A 17,839-nucleotide genomic window follows, 5' to 3' on the forward strand; every position below is an offset into this window, starting at 1 on the left:
CCCTTCATAGTTTTTTCTATACTACGTCGGTGGCAAATAAGCGTACGGCCCGCCTGATGTTAAGTATAGTCTACTTATTTGTACCTAATTGTCATTTTTTTAATGTGTGTGTGTTACTATGGACTTAAATAAAAGCATATTTTTTTAATTATTTTCTTAAAACGAAACTGTTACTTTCCAGGTGGTATCATGCTTCGTGTTCAGCGTGATAGTCTACATCATGTCATCGCAGCCACTAGAGCTAACCCGGTTCGCCATGTTTTTCGCCATCTCCATGTACACCGTGCTGGTGGCGCAGAGCTTCGGGCTCATGATCGGAGCAGTCTTCAACGTGGTGGTGAGTATCATTATGTGCCTTATGATGTATGCCTTTTCCAAGGATCTTGACAAGTAACTGGTCGTACGCTGCCACCAATCCAATCCAAATGGTTTCCCGCGATCTTTCTTGCCTTATCTGGCTGCGTTCTCCAGTCACTATTAAAGAAATTTTCTGCCCCAGCAGCTATCGGCTCTACGATCAGCGTGTCGTATGTTTTTGATATTCCCCCTGCTTATCCCCATTTCTAAACCTTTCTACGTGTATCTGGATTAGGTAAATCTTCACCGTCCAGATTGCCAAATACTACATTTGCATAACTTCAACTTGCTTTACAGAACGGCACGTTCCTGGGCCCGTCTCTCTCTGTCCCAATGATGATGTTTGCCGGTTTCGGTGTGACGCTGCGAGACCTGCCCTCCTACCTGTACTGGGGATCTTACGTGTCCTACTTGCGCTATGGGCTCGAAGGACTGATCAACGCTATCTACGGGATGAATAGGCCCGTACTCGCCTGCGAGGATGAATTATATTGCCATTACAAGTGAGTAGATACTGAAGGTTCTAGATATAATCTTTAACGTGACTAGCTATTCTAACAGTGCTGAGGATCGTGTTGCAAATATGACAATCGCACAGCGGTAAATGCCTGTGCTATGGGCTTGAAGGAATGGCCAACACAATCTACGGCAGGGATAGAACAGTTCTCACTTGCAACATTAAATTTGAATTTTGTAAATATTACAGAATGTCAAGTCGCGGAAATTGTGTTCGAATAGTAAGTCAATGCTGATAAGGTTCAGCCTGTTATCATTCTGTGATGATTGAGTACCTACTTGAGTAAGTTAGAGTTCTTGACTGAACTTGAGTATTGGACGAAGTGACTAATATTATAAACGCAAAAGTAACCGACAGCATTCTCCATCCTGCCATTAAAATAAGATGTCCCAAAATGTCCATTCCATTGCGTCACGCTTTAGTGTGAAATTTTTTATCACTTGTATGTGCGTGAAGTAGTGGCATGTACAATTTCATAAAAAAATTTGGGACATTTTTTATCATCGGGATTGAATATGCTAGTGATTCTGAGTTGTATATAAGAAAACACCAGAATCTGTGAGAATCAGGTTTTCAATATTTATTTTAGAAAACGCACTGATGCGATTAAAATGAAATTTGGTATGGAGATAGTTTGAGGCCCGAGGAAGGGGCCTCAAACAGGATAGTTTTATCAATCATCGTCATCCCATCCCACTGACAAAGTCGCGGGCAGAAGCTACTTGTCCATATTTTTGTCTCCATGTTAATTTTGTCAAACCATGCTTATTTTTTTTTTCAGGTATCCTAGCAAGTTTTTGAACGAGATTGCGATGCGGTCGGACATGTTTTGGTGGGACATCCTAGCTCTGACCGTCAATGTTGTCGTCCTAAGAATACTGGCCTTCTTATTACTCAAATGGAAATTAAACGCAGTGCGATAAAATATGTATAAACGGAATATTTGTGTAAATTGGTTGGGTAGTAGTGTAGATACAGATTTAGTGCATAATTATTTTCCATCGTTTTTTCACGGAAACGTACGAACGTGTCTTACTATTTCAGTTAGTCTCGGTATAAAAAGTACTGAGATTGACTGAAGTCAAATAGCAACGTTTCCGAGAAAGTACGATGGAAAACTATTATGCACTACAGATGTACCAGTATAACTCTAAATTGAGTGACAAGTGACAATTATTTAATATTTAGTCAAATAAAAAAGCCCGAAAGAACTGGTAGCAAGTAGCTGTGTTACGCTGCGTCTTACGTAAGCGAACAACTCGCGAACGCGAAGCGAAGCACGCGGCGCGGCGCGGCGGGCCCACGGCGTTCGCGTTCGCAACGAGATCCCCCACGTAGGACACTTCTATAGGTATCAAAGGATTGATTCGCTTCGCGTTCGCGTGCTGCTCGCCTGAGTAGTACACTGCGTTAGAAAAATAAATTTAAGTGTTATTAGAAAATAATAAGTGCATCTTTGTAATTTCCGAACCAATAACTTAATTTTGTGTGATTCTCTGGAGTTGCAGGCGTACATAGGCTACGGAGACTGCTTAACATCAGGCGGGCCGTATGCTTGTTTGCCACCGACGTAGTATAAAAAAAATAACACAAATAATCGTAATAAATGAAGCTGAAGCTTCTTGGTAAAAAACATTCCATAATAATAATAAAAAAAACAGTTTTGATTTTAAGGTTTATTCCAATGGAAAATTTGATGGTTAGATTTTGAATCTGTGATATTATTCCATGATGTTCCTCTTTGGTTCTGCTTCGTAGTTTTGTGTTAAATATATGAAATGTCTGCTACAAAGATTGAAGGCCTGTCCAGACGAGGACAATTTTTCGCCAATCTGATTAAATTGTCCGTTCAATTCAGGCCGTGCGGACTCAAACGCCAATTTGGCCACTTTCACGAGTTTTAAATTTATGGTGATATTTGAGCGCTCTAAATAAAAAAAATGCATCCAAACGCGAATACTAGCGTCACAAATTGGTATTATTGCGTCCGTATTTTGCTCCGTATCCCATTTTATCGGCAATATCGGCCATAATCGGCGGTCGAATTCGGCAAGCCAAATTGGCGTTGGAGTCCGCACGGCCTGATTAGATCGGACAATTTAATCAGATTGGCGAAAAATTGTCCTCGTCTGGACAGACCTTGATTGGTTGTAAAAAGACAATAGGTGTCTTGAAGCCATAGAAGCTCTACTTTATGCCATGTCATTTTACATTCCTTGACAGTTAACAGCCTCGATACGTTGACATTTACCGACTTTGACAAAAAACGACTAAGCATTTAGTATCTTTTTTTACATAGTAGACACGCATGGATTAGTGTTTAGGTACCTACATGGGTCGCTAAGAAAGAACTTGCCTAAATTATAGGTACTTCCAAAGATTAAGTGGTAAAGTATACCTCTTTTACTATTAATTGTATATTATTTAAAAGAGTTGAAGCTCAGGTCACATGTTTTTTTTTAAGTTAAAATAATATACACTTAGGTATATTATTAGTTTTACTTAAATGTACCGAGGGCTTAGACTGCTATAGTTATTGGCCATTACATAGTAATTGACCACTTAACAATAAGGCTTCAATTGGCTTGTTTTTTTTTCTCATTTGTTAGGAAAGGTCAATTACTATATAGTGGCCAATTACTGTGTAGTGGCCAATTACTATGTAGTGGCCAATTAGTGTGTAGTGGCCAATTAGTGTATAGTGGCCAAGTACTATGTAGTGGCCAATAACTATAGCAGTCACCTTATACAAGACGAAACATGTTAAATAAGTAGTAATCATTATGGAGCGCCTTTAAATATACAAACTAAAAAAAATGTAGTTTTGTTTAGACATTAAGAGTCTTAAGAATCCTGCCATAAAACCGTTTTTAGTTACGCTCTCATTTTAATAGGACAAGCTGAAACAACATGAAACTTAGCATGAATATTTAAGTAACATATCTAGGGAACAAATCAAATTACATATTTTATTATAAACTGAAATAGATGTCATATATTAAAGAAAATGTGACGAAGAATAAAAAAAAAAGTGATAGAATACTGTTCAATATTCTACAACTAGCTTTTGCCCGCGACTTCGTCTGCGTGGACTTAGTAACCGCAGCTAGAGTAAGAATAGCGCCTGGAGAAAATCTCATAGCAATCTAAATTTGAGCATATTATGCACACAAATTAGCAGGCACTTCGTTAATTATCTCAATTCCACCCCGCTTTTTACTTTCTTAGGGGATGATTTTCAGGATAAAAACTATCCTATGTCCCTCTCAGGGACTCGACCTATCTCTATGCCAAATTTCATCTAAATCGGTTCAGCGGTTTAAGCGTGAAGAGGGAACACACAGACAGACAGACTTTCGCATTTATAATATTAGTATGGATAACATCCTGTAACTAAAATTAAGTATTCTTGCAAATAAATGAAATTGATTGATTGAAGAAGTGGAGAAGGTCGGATTTGTTCCCAAAGTGGTTGTTACAATGTATATTTTATATAAAAAAAAAGTTTTTTTTCTAGTACCTAGCATTAAACTACATATAATTACTAACGTATAGAACCGGCACAGAGAACCAGTATTTTGCGCCATGAGTTGCTGCCGTGTTGGCATCAAACCATAGAAGCGGAGCGTGAATCTCGCGGCCTAAACGCGTAAGCGCCATGAATTTTACGGCGCTTACGACGTTTTGGTCGCGTGGTACAGGTTATGATTGCGACAATTTCATTGTTTGGTATGTCGTCTCTAAAGTAATAATAACTCAGAGGCACCTAGTCAGGATGTTAGCCGCGGAAGCTGAATACGCTGGTTCAATCCAGGCCTCCGCCACCGGTGGATTTTTTTTTAGTGTACGACATCTGTTCCAGTTAATAACTTCACGGCTACCACGAGTTGACGGTTGACATTTACGTTAGCGTCTGCGTGAACTCGATCGCATTCCCTCTCTATCGCAACAATACATCATCCTAACGCTTTATTTTCTTTGTATAAACTAGTATCAGACATAGATAGAATGTTACTTGAATGTCCATTACAATTTTCATGTCATTTCCGTATGTCGTTTTAAAATGAGAGGATAACTTCGGTTGTATGGCGTCAGCTAGGTTCATGTGACTCTTAAATACCCTAGGTGTTTAGTATTTTTAGGTAGGTAGTTTTAGAAATTTATGTTTTACATAATTTAATTGTACCTACATCGCCTGTAGGAGTAATGTACGCACACATCTGTGCTTATTTTCTATGTTTTGTTTGAAATGATAGATAATTAGCTGCTCAATTATATTATTTATTATTGTATAGGTTAAAATATTTATAATAAGGAAACTTGACATTTTTTATAACTTTTGTACAAAAAAAAATACGTTTCCCTGTAACTTTTATAATTATCAATAAACATTATAAACCAATAATTGTCTTTTATTCAGACAAAAAGAAAATTAATGGGTCAGATAGCACATGCAAATAGACCTTATTAGCCGATATGTCTATATGCTTATATGCCGATGTTATTAGGGGCTCCTGCAAGCGCGACATGGAATGCTTTAGCATCGGTACCGGCGGCTGGGAGGAACGTGCTGCATTGAGACCCGAGTGGCGTAGATACCTATGCGTGGGAGTGAAGAAGCACGACGAAGTGTGGCTGGAAAACTTGATACATAAAAGGTACAGGCGTCACCAGGCTGGTAGCCAGTACCGTTTTTACCATAAGGGCACACGGGCCCCGTGCCCAGGGCCCCCTTCCTCAGGAGGCCCCGAAGGACAGACAGTAACAGTGACCAACCAAGTCTCCTCGGGTCGGGTGTTAGTTTTTCGCTCTCTATACTTTCCAAAAGGGCCTTCTTGAGTGCCTAACGGCCCCAGCATAGTTTAAGCCGGCCCTGCTGGTAGGGTCTCATATCCAGAGGCTCAACAAACCCATACATGCGACTTATGCGGCAAGAAGTGCCGTGCAGCGATAGGTTTGTATAGCCATAAGTGAAAATGCATGCTTTATTATGCTAGCATTCTATAGATAAATTATTATTTACGAATTCGCTGCATTATCAATTTATCATTCAATCACTTAATCCGCTGCACTAAAATTCAGGCGATTAATCCGTTTATTTATATTAAGCGAAAGATAAACTGCCATGCAGTCACTTAAATCACCAAGAAGGGGATATAGTGAAAGGAAAATATGATTTTTCAAATATTTTTATTCGTGTTTTTTGTAAGCGTCACAGTGGAGAGTAAAATCGAGAATTTTGTTCAGAGATTTGCATACGACTATGAGTTATACGAAAAGGTTTTGGATCCAGAGCTGTGTCAACGACACTTACGTGAAATGGATACGTTTGAATGTAAGTATGTATTTCCATCGTGACTATTTGAAAGTCCAGCTATCACTTTACTCAAAGCAACTACCGAACAACTTCAAGCTTTAAGACCATACTTTTGATCACGAATTAATAAACTAGTGAATATGAATGACAGCTTTTTAGTATGAAAATTGAAAACCAGTGTCGCCAAACTCACACATTCATAGTTAAGTATAGTAGGTATCTTCTCAAATTATTTTTACGCCTTAGACCCTAATCTGTTAAACAAAAACCATTGTTCCTTTCGTGCGAGCGGTCGGCACCCGCTCAGACACAATGGCTCGCGCTTTCCAGTCCAATATAGGGTTTTACCGGTTGACATTTTTAGAATGAATTTTTTTCAAGTGATTTTGATGAAAAACTTTTTTTGAATGAAGAAGAACTATTTTTACCTGACTTATTAAGCAAATTAATACAAAAGGAAGGGTACGATTTCGATAGCTTAGATTATAGTGGCGATGGCGTCAACATTAGCAAGTGAAAACAGGCTGGTATTTAAAAATTTCCAAGAAAACGTAGTCTGACAAGTTTTTTAAACTATTTTTTTTGGCGACTAACAATAAATTAAATATATAATTTAAATACTGTGTCAAAAAATAGTAATCTAAAAGCCGCCTTTTGCTACTGACAATATTTGCTTGACCAGCTATATATTTAATTTATTATTTCCCAGTCTACGACGCAAGCTTCAGATTTCCACAAAACATGCTCAGAGGCAACGTCTTCAGTCTGGGCAACTACCACCAATGCCTCGCTATAAACCAGCCTGAAGGCATCCGAGGCAAATACTGCCTCATTCAGACACATAGCCTGCAAATACCTATCCTGGCTGGGGGCAACGTCACTTGGGCTGAGATTGAAAATGTATGGAGTGAGGAGAATTTGAGGACGTATGAAGCGGTGCAAGAAGAACTTGCTTTAAGTGATGAAGACATTTCTAGGTAAGTAATTGATATTAAAATTAGTGTGACGTTGGCGGATTGAGACACAAATCTGACTTCTGGCCGAAGTTTCGGGGCGAACTGCCGAATAAGACAAGACAAGAGCAGACGATTTAATGTCGGTTTATATCTACACAGTCAGACATTGAGCCTGCCAGACACGGCGACCGAATATGCGGCATAACATTTGTACATTTTGAGTTACATTTGAAAACTGTTCGCCTACAAAGCACAACGTTTGCTAAAATTTAATTTTTGTTGCTCAGAACTAGTGAATGTAATCAGTCCATAAAATCGAACCCATGATAAAAATAAAGTAACCAACAAATGCTCAAAATCAGTATTCGTATTTAACAAGTTTCCAAGAAAACATTTTAAACATGAGAAACATGGAGAGGGGGTCTGACGCCCGCGCGGGTACGTACCTGGTGCAAAGGTTGTCCATCGCAATTCAACGTGGTAACGCGGCTAGTGTGATGGGCACCTTTGCTCCAGGGACAACTCGGGGTGGGCTCTTTGACTAGGCTTAAGTTTAGCCTTAAGTTGTTATGGAATTGTTTTTTTTTTTTATATTGACATTTATTGAATAAAGTTTTATTATTTTTAAACATGAAATTTAGTGGTTTGCGGTTATTTTTATTATGTAATTTATCTTTTTAGGTACCTCTAGGTGTAAGAGATTTTCGGTATTCGGCCGAATAGTAAGCAACATTCGGCCAAATACCGAATAGTTGCCGAATATTCGTGGCATCTCTAGAGATTACTCTACCGCTCTTGATACTCCACCACGGCTATGTCCCCAAAATAGCCTTACGTAAACCCGCCTAACTTTAGCCCAATCTAGGGGCAACATTGCCCCGTAATAAAACACCAGCACCGTAAAATGGTCCTACTTAACTCTCCTGTGGGTAATTATGCTCCAACTCTTTAAAATAATTTAACTTTCAACATACCTATTCAAATGGCAACTCATCGGCAGTGGCTATGAAAATATATACAAGGTGTAACAAAAACATGTGCAACTAACTCAACAACACTCAGCAACTAACTCATCGGCAGTGGCTATGAAAATATATACAAGGTGTAACAAAAACATGTGCAACTAACTCAACAACACTCAGCAACTAACTCATCGGCAGTGGCTATGAAAATATATACAAGGTGTAACAAAAACATGTGCAACTAACTCAACAACACTCAGCAACTAACTCATCGGCAGTGGCTATGAAAATATATACAAGGTGTAACAAAAACATGTGCAACTAACTCAACAACACTCAGCAACTAACTCATCGGCAGTGGCTATGAAAATATATACAAGGTGTAACAAAAACATGTGCAACTAACTCAACAACACTCAGCAACTAACTCATCGGCAGTGGCTATGAAAATATATACAAGGTGTAACAAAAACATGTGCAACTAACTCAACAACACTCAGCAACTAACTCATCGGCAGTGGCTATGAAAATATATACAAGGTGTAACAAAAACATGTGCAACTAACTCAACAACACTCAGCAACTAACTCATCGGCAGTGGCTATGAAAATATATACAAGGTGTAACAAAAACATGTGCAACTAACTCAACAACACTCAGCAACTAACTCATCGGCAGTGGCTATGAAAATATATACAAGGTGTAACAAAAACATGTGCAACTAACTCAACAACACTCAGCAACTAACTCATCGGCAGTGGCTATGAAAATATATACAAGGTGTAACAAAAACATGTGCAACTAACTCAACAACACTCAGCAACTAACTCATCGGCAGTGGCTATGAAAATATATACAAGGTGTAACAAAAACATGTGCAACTAACTCAACAACACTCAGCAACTAACTCATCGGCAGTGGCTATGAAAATATATACAAGGTGTAACAAAAACATGTGCAACTAACTCAACAACACTCAGCAACTAACTCATCGGCAGTGGCTATGAAAATATATACAAGGTGTAACAAAAACATGTGCAACTAACTCAACAACACTCAGCAACTAACTCATCGGCAGTGGCTATGAAAATATATACAAGGTGTAACAAAAACATGTGCAACTAACTCAACAACACTCAGCAACTAACTCATCGGCAGTGGCTATGAAAATATATACAAGGTGTAACAAAAATAGCGGGGATCCGTGTAAGGGCATATTCGGTATCGTGTTACGATTAGGAAATAGAACAAAAACAATTTGACGAAAATTTTGGGCATGTGTATGGAGGGAGTCGTTGGCTGACTTGTCGACTTGCCAATAGAAAAAAAAATTCGCGTCCAAAAATGTTTTCTTCTACTTTTTTCTAATCAGAACACGATGCCGAATTTGGTCTTAAGCCGATCCCCGCAATTTTTGTTACACCCTGTATTATATTGAATTGCTACGTTGGTCATAATCTAGTTTCTCTTTTCTGGCTTGCGTCTATTAATGTGGCGCGAGATGGGGTAACTTTGCACCCCTATGTAAACTATATGTGGTATTTCCTATAAAAAGGGACCTTATTGTCGATGGCGCTTACGCTATTATAAACGATGCTCCGATATAAATACAATGCCGCGCGACGCTGTACGGCGTAAGCGCCATCGACAATAAGGTCCCTTTTTATAGAAAATGCCCCATATATACCCCAAAAAAAATCGTATTTTTACTTCTTATTAATTGCTTAAGATACATAAACTGTATTGTTTGCTGTTTCTTTTTACTGCGACAATAAATGACTTTTTATTTTATTTTATTTATTAGTAATAAAATATTTCATAACGTGGATTTACCGATAAAAATACGTTACGTTAGTTCTTCTTCTTAATATCAATGACTAGATTAAAAAAAATATTCATAATTTACTAGGAAGGAAATAAACTTTATTACGTTAAATAATACAAAATATATAAAATAATATCATAATAAAAAGAAGGGGAATCTAGTGTTCTATGATAGGTATTCCACAACCGTCTTCGCAACCAAATCTTTCTATTCTCCTTCTCGTTCCTCTCATTCTTATGGAGACCGCTCTGATGATTGATATTTGTATTTTGACTTTGATCCAGCTTATGATTTGTGAGTATGGTTCGGACCATTTTTCACACATCTTTAGAGATGTTTTCTTTATAAAGGATTCATATTCAATTCCGACAATGCGATCACAGGAGACCACAAGGGGGTAAATGAGGCTCTAAGATCTTCTGCAGCCAGATCGTATTTGCTATTTGAAGCAAACATTGGAGCAAAGCAGGACCATTCTACGGCAGTTTATTTGACCACATTGGTAACGATGTTACAAAGAATTTATTAGTTAGATTTTTTCAGAACATCTGTCGTTGATATAATCAATGGGGCTCCATCGTTAACGCTCGCCCTCTGCGTACCGCGGCCCTGTAAAGTGGCCGATGTGTTACAAGCGTTGGACACCAACTTCAATGTGCAGTTCAACTACACTGAACAGTTCTGCCGTTTGCCAGATGACAAGCCTTACTCCGGAGCTGATATTACTGCTCTGTAAGCTTCATTATTATCAATTACTAGCTTTTGCCCACGACTTCGTCTGCGTGGACTTAGTAACAGCAGCTAAAGTAAGTATAGCGCCTGATAAAAATCTCATAGCAATAATTCAATTTGAGCATATTATGCACACAAATTAGCAGGCACTTCATTAATTATCTCAATTCCACCCCGCTTTTTACTTTCTTAAGGGATGATTTTCAGGATAAAAACTATCCTATATCCTTCTCAGGAACTCAACCTATCTCTATGCCAAATTTCATCTAAATCTATTCAGCGGTATAAGCGTGAAGAGGGAACACACAGACAGACAGACTTTCGCATTTATAATATTAGTATGGATTATTATTGATTTAAATATTTATTGCACAACTGCACCAAACATGACGGCCATGAAAAATCCCATTAAATTGTTTTTCGTTCTCGCAATATGTTTCAAATTAAAATAACTGTCACGGCTGTTATGTTTGGTGAACCAAGAACCAAACCTTAAAAGTTACTAATCTCGGTCAACGGCTAAGTCAAAAAGATACTTGTTACCGTAAAATGGGGTGAGTAGGGTTCGCGGGGAGAGTTGGGTTATGACTGGGGAGAGAAGGTATGAAAGGGGGGTGAGATGGGATTTTAAGGCTACTGCTACAAAAATAATGTATTCCAATTTAAAATAGAGCTATAGTAATACTTATAATAAAAAAATCGATCCAACAATCTTCCAAAATCACCTTTATATGAAAACCCATATCACCCCAATTACGAGGGACTAAGGGGTGAGGTGGGATTTCCAGTTTATAAAATAAAAAACTAAAATACAAACGTCTGGCACACTTATAATATACACCATTCAGTTTGCATATGTAAAAATAAAATTTTATCGAGGTTTGAATGTCAGATTTGTTCCTAGTCACCCCATTTTACAGTATTGCTCAAAAATTCAAACGGAAAGCTCTGTGAATCTATGTACATATAATTTCAGTCCGAGTTTGAACATTTAACACTTATAAATTTATTATTTTTCAGTGTGATATTTTCTATCATCGGATGTTTGACTTTGGCAAGCACGGCATATGAGCTAAACCACATATTTATAAAGAAAGGTAACTAATATGCCTATTAGCACTGTAAATACGGGATACTTTAGCCCAAGAGGGTAACATTGACTACTCGAAAATAAAATTTTATGGAAATTAATCGATAGCAGTTATGTTTGAAAGATTTATTAGTCTAATAGACAATAATTGTAGGGGTGGGGGGGGGCAATGTACCTGCTCTTCTAGAGCCGACTGGCATTATCAGAGATGATGGCAAGAGGCCCGATGGGATGTCCTTGGTTCCTTGGAGCTTGGGACGGATGTTGGTGTGGGATGCTACCTGCGTAGACACACTGGCACCGTCCCACCTCCAACGGACTAATGTAAAAGCGGGCGGAGCGGCGGAAAGCGCCGAAATTTTAAAACGTAATAAATATAAGAGCCTCGGTAGAGAGTATCATTTCGTTCCATTTGGAGTTGAAACTCTAGGTCCATGGGGTCCCAGCGCGCATAAGTTGTTTGCAGAAATCGCGAAGCGTCTGGTTGACGTAACTGGTGACCGAAGAGCTGGCGGCTTTCTCGCACAACGTATCAGCATTGCGATACAGCGGGGAAATGCCGCCAGCATCCTTGGTACAATGCCTCAAGGGCCTATTTTAGATTTAAGCTAGTTATTAATTTCATTTACGTAGTACCACTGTATATATCTTGTATGTAAATAAATGTTTATAAAAAGAAAATAATAATAATAATAACATGTTTTTAGTCACCACAAAACCTGATGAGTTACGAAGCTGCTTCTCAGTATATGGCAACACAGACCGCCTGCTGACGCTCGCCAGCAAGCCCGGCGCGCTTGACTGCCTCGACGGCATCCGAGCCCTCTCCATCCTTTGGGTCATGACAGGACACTCGTTCCTTGCCCATCTCAACTCGTATTTAAGCAACTATGTTGATTTGCTTGAAGTAAGTTTATGGGACCAGTATTTTTTTCTAAGCCAGGGTTACTTAAGTCCTGGGGGATAACTGTGTCCACGTATTACATACGAGCAAAGATAGATATAACTCAGTAATAGATGGATACAGTCTAAGGAAAAAACGTGCCTCGAAAATCAAGAGTTTGATTCTCGTTCAGAGGGCGCTACTAGTTTTGGCCTACTGTCGTATAGATGGCGTTGACGGTTTCGTTTGTTATTTAACAATTCAACCCATATCAGTGAATGAACATGGGTCAAAATCATAAAAATAATTAATGCAAATAAAAAAAATCATTTATCTATATTTAAATACATTTTATCGTATTTTTATACATCTTCATTTTTAGTTTTAAAGTGTGTCGACAGATGGCAGTGAATTTACTGGGGTTACAAAATTTACTATGACAGTACTGCTCTAGTATAAGTAACTCTATGATACGAGTAATCAATTTTTAAACCAAAGTACCTAGCTGCTAAGTCGTATCATTTTATTTTAAGGGTTTATTAGCAAAATAATATGGAATCTGATGGGTGCATAATATACATACCCAACAAACAAGTAACAAAGGTGTACGTTATTAACAATTTTTGTTCATAAAACGCATAAAGAAATATAATAATTTTGTTTCAGTGGTCAGCGAATATAAGAGCAGTTTACATTTTGTCCGCAAACTTGAGCGTTGACTCGTTCTTTGTGCTCAGTGGTCTTCTGCTTGTTTACACAGCAGCTAACAAAATGAAGCCTAGTAAGTGCCTTTGTTATGCATTTATAACATATAAAATATATAGGGCACGTTTTTACTTTTAGCCTTTCTCTGCGGATTTCAAATAGCATATTTATCTTTAAAAACCCAATCACTACAGTTTGCACTAAATAAAATTAAACTGATAATACCAGGCCGTTTGAGAACACAAGTAGACGCCCTGACGTTGAAAACTATAGCCGCAGGAGGTATCATTGCCCAATAACCATTCATAAAACTATATTAGTACTAGCTAAATACTACTAATAGTTCCTTTAAATAAGATAATAATAATATTTTACATTTTTTTTTTACCCGTTAGGTCTATAGTTATCCGTGTTTACGAAATAAAACAGTAGACTTATTGTATATTGATATATTTCAGTGCAACTTATAAAAAACCTGCACCTATTCTACCTTCACCGACTCCTGCGCATGTTCCCGCTGCTGGCAGCCGCGGTGTTACTCCAAGCATCCGTGTTCCACCACGTGTCCGACGGCGTGCGTTGGAACCGCGTCGCGTGGGAGGCGCAGAAGTGCCGCGACCATTGGTGGTCGGCACTACTGCACATACAGAATTTAGTCAACCCTCGTGGAATTGTATGTCCTTTTCGATACTATTCTTTATTATCATTTTTCTTATGTTAGGATTTTATAAAAGTATAATACAAAAACACAATACTTATAAACATGAACAAGTTTGGGAACAAATCAAATTATTTTATTAAATATTTTGATTTGTGTTTTTTAAGTAGTCACACTACTATACATTATATAAATTATAAACTGTAATAGATGTCATATATTAAAGAAAAAGTGACGAAGCCCTCCATTGGCTCCATCTTAAGCTATCGCGGCTAACGCCATGAAACCCTCTTAGGCCACCTCGCCACGGTGGTACCTTTCCCAATTTCTCGTGATGGTAGATCGATCCCAATAGAGCGTTGCACGACCATTCTCGAGGACTGGCACAGGTAAATACTTGTAGTACGGTACTTCGCGGTCCACAAGGCCGTATAGAAGAGCAAGTTGCTAGTGAATAATCCTGGCTACGAGATTATGTCTATACGATACTACTTATTATTAAGGTGAACTGACAATCGGTCAAGATCGCAGTCCCTAATCTTGTATGAGAGCATCGTCGTCACAGAAATCCATTAGAGAATATCCATGAGTGAAAATCTCAGCTGGTCATGATAACACACCTATAACTAGTAGTATCATAGTGGTTTACGTTTACGGTTGGCCTTAGCGAGGGAAACATTTACAAAATATAAAGAATATGGTAACTTTGATACAAAAATGTTCCAAGGAACTAAATGTCGACAAGAAAATGAAGGCTCATATGAGCCGATGAATCGTTCGGAGCGGTGCTAAATAGGCATCGAGAAGCTTAGCGTGAGCGCTTCTTCCTTTCTGTTTATGGGGTATCAAAGAAAGAAGATCAATAATTTTTTGTTATCCAGTGCGTGGCCCATTCGTGGTACCTGTCAGTGGACGTGCAGCTGCACATCCTCTCGCCGCTGGTGTTGTTCTGGGTACTGGGCAGCCGCCGCTCCGCCTGGGCCGGGCTCGCTGCCGCAATCCTGTGCTCTCTCACCTTCGTCACTGTCTATAGCTTCCTGATGAACTTTACTGGAAACCAACTAGAGTAATTAACATCAGCTTGTATTTTTACTTGATTTTACACTTGTAACTTTAAATTAGTTTTATCGAATATTCTTAAAGTGGAAAACAAATGTTGTAAGACATTTTTAAGTCTCGTAAAAATATTTTTTACTAAAATTGAAATAATTCAAACAATTCAAAGTACTGAATTATTTTTAAAGGCCCTTCCTTAATTTCTAAATATGTTATTCTTCACAGTGATCATTACTCAGTATACTTCTATCGTAACACCCTTGCACGGTCACCGGTATTCATAATCGGCATGCTGTGCGGATACGTGCTGCACGTTTCAAGAAATAAGAAGATTGTGATGCCTTGGGTAAGTTCTTGAATATTTTTACCAGCATGTATCCCATATACCTAGTATTAATGCATGCTCTTAACGTTGTGTTCCTAATGTCATTTATATTTATTCAGCCGTATTCGTATTCATTATCAGTGCCATGTTCAAAATATTGCCTAAATTGTAATATGTACCTACAGCGAGCTTCAAAATTTCACTGGCACATAAATGAATGAATTCATAAAGCCATGCAACTTCGCGACTGGGTGTACCTAACTCCATAAATACTAGCTAATCTCATTTTGCAGTGGTCGGTGTGCTTCGGACACACATTGGCTTTAGTACTGTCAGGGTACTGCATGTATCACGAGCACCCCGAATGGAGCCAATTAGCCACCAATTTCAATACAGCACTGGTACGGCCCGCTTGGGCTGTCTCTCTCTGCTGGCTCATTGTCGCATGCGTCAACGGATACGCAGGTATATTTTTCCACTATGTTAGCATTACGAACATTTATTACATTTTTGTCAATCTATCCTATTTGTATGGTGATTAAATGACTATATGGGAAGAAAAACAGTCACAGTTGTACATTTTTACAGCGCAAAAGGCTCCATTCTGACAGCAATCGAGTGTTGTAGAAATTCTTTCGCTTTGACTCTCATTTTGGGGTTTTATATTGCTTACCTTACTTTTTATAACTTACTATTTGTATTGCTTACCTTAGTTTTCGTTACTTAGTACCTTAGACATTAAAACCATCATACTTTAATTTCAAACATGTATGAAAATGATCTAAAACACGGATATTTTTACACAGGTCCGATCAACTGGTTCCTCTCCATCAACCTTTGGAAGTTTGTAGCCAGAATCTCATACTCAATGTACATCTTCCACCTCCCAATGCAGTTTATCATGGTTGGCGCCAACATCATGCCCATGTACTTCCATTTCGAAGGCGTTGTAAGTAGATTAATGTAAATAAAAATAAAAAAGAATCCCTATATAAAATGATTGTTTCGGTTGATCAGATGTCAATTTTTAGTAAGAGTTTTTACTGACTTCTATATAGTTACACGATTATTCGAAGATGACTGGATTGATTCGGACATTTTTTGTCTGTTTAAAATGAGTGAGTTAGTTTTTTGTCGCGTTGTCATCAAATCTGGATATTATGATCCTGGAGAATCCGAGGAAACTTTTCAAATGCTATAATGTATAGGCACACCAATAATACATGTGGGTATTTTCGTAGAGTAGGTAACTCATGCATTTTGCTACATAATTTGTTTATGATGGCAGTTCAAAAACCTCGCGAGTGACGTGGCGTACGCGGTAATCGTGGCGGTAGTTATGTGCGTGCTTGTGGACGCGCCTTTCTCTACGCTTATCCGGAGGCTAATGGCGGGTATGTATCACCTCTATCAATTTAAGGTACCGTAAATCCGGGTAACTCTGGCCCAAAGGGATAACTTTGCACACGCGATTAATGTTCACAATATCTATTTTCAAAGTTATTTTTAATGCTTCCTTACCTACATAAAGCAAACGGAAAAGTACGTTTTCATTTTTAATCCATGTATCAAGTAGTAAGTAGTAGTAGGTAAAGTAGTAGTAGGTAAAGTAGTAGTAGGTAAAGTAGTAGTAGGTAAAGTAGTAGTATTAGTTTCGTTTTAGTAGTAGTAAGTAGTATAGTCGGATGATATTCTATTATTATAATCAGTATATAGGCTTAATTAAATGTGAATTTCCTAATTAATAAAAGTTTTATCTGTTTCTAGTAATCGCCCCTGCACCTCCGAAAAAACCAGCCAAACAACAAGAAAATCCGGATTCAAATAATGAATAGAATCAGACGTTGCTTTGCGGAAATCCATATTAATTTATACAAAAATATTACTTTGCTAATCCGCGAAAAGAATTATCTTTTCGCGGATTACTTACTTACTTACTACGGTGACGCAACGACCCAAAGTGAAACCCAAAAAAAATTAAGTAAGATGTTAACTTCGCATTATGGCATTATAGCATCTCAGCCGTTATTAACTCCACGCTTATTTTAGCGCTAGTTTTACTTATTAAATTATGTACCTATTTGGAGTAAATATTTTGTTTCATTTATAATTATCCGAAATTATCCGCAATATTGGAATATTCGGATAGTACAAATTTTATTATTCGAATTATCCGAATAAGAAAATCGGACGGATATTGCAAACACTAGTAACATTTATACTATATTATCTATGTTTCCTGAATGACCATGCCTACTTAAGAAATACCAAAGATAGATATAACTCCGTAATAGATGGATACAGTCTAAGGAAAAAACGTGCCTCGAAAATCACGAAAATTTGATTCTCGATCAGATGGCGCCACTAGTTTTGGCCTACTCTCGTATAGAGGGCGATGACTGTTTCGTTTGTTATTTATAATTTTAACGCATACCAGTAAAAGAACATGGGTCAAA

The 17,839-nt window shown here is 38.0% G+C and overlaps 2 protein-coding genes and 2 long non-coding RNA genes across 4 annotated transcripts in view; all 4 read left to right on the forward strand.

Annotated features, from left to right (window-relative positions):
• Window positions 1-2,339, forward strand: part of LOC134745047 (ATP-binding cassette subfamily G member 4) — a 48,860-nt gene extending 46,521 nt beyond the window's left edge. Inside the window, exons 9-11 of the mRNA XM_063679023.1 lie at window positions 182-337; window positions 655-860; window positions 1,656-2,339. Coding sequence (XP_063535093.1) covers window positions 182-337; window positions 655-860; window positions 1,656-1,797 — 504 coding nt within the window. The 3' untranslated portion in view covers window positions 1,798-2,339. The remainder of the gene's footprint in view (window positions 1-181; window positions 338-654; window positions 861-1,655) is intronic.
• Window positions 1-17,839, forward strand: part of LOC134745405 (uncharacterized) — a 190,424-nt gene that overhangs the window by 94,981 nt on the left and 77,604 nt on the right. The window lies entirely within an intron of this gene.
• Window positions 5,385-5,822, forward strand: LOC134747728 (uncharacterized). Its single transcript, XR_010128355.1, has 2 exons — window positions 5,385-5,540; window positions 5,742-5,822. It is a non-coding gene; the product is annotated as an uncharacterized LOC134747728 (long non-coding RNA).
• LOC134747948 (nose resistant to fluoxetine protein 6-like) lies at window positions 6,194-16,851 on the forward strand. The gene is made up of 12 exons (XM_063682629.1): window positions 6,194-6,209; window positions 6,901-7,168; window positions 10,478-10,666; window positions 11,687-11,763; window positions 12,434-12,663; window positions 13,306-13,420; window positions 13,803-14,017; window positions 14,884-15,068; window positions 15,284-15,404; window positions 15,677-15,848; window positions 16,190-16,332; window positions 16,672-16,851. Exons 1-12 carry the CDS (start codon window positions 6,194-6,196, stop codon window positions 16,810-16,812), a joined length of 1,872 nt encoding a protein of 623 aa, XP_063538699.1. The 3' UTR covers window positions 16,813-16,851.

This window comes from Cydia strobilella, chromosome 1 (assembly GCF_947568885.1).
Source record: "Cydia strobilella chromosome 1, ilCydStro3.1, whole genome shotgun sequence".
Taxonomy (NCBI): Eukaryota; Metazoa; Arthropoda; class Insecta; order Lepidoptera; family Tortricidae; genus Cydia; species Cydia strobilella.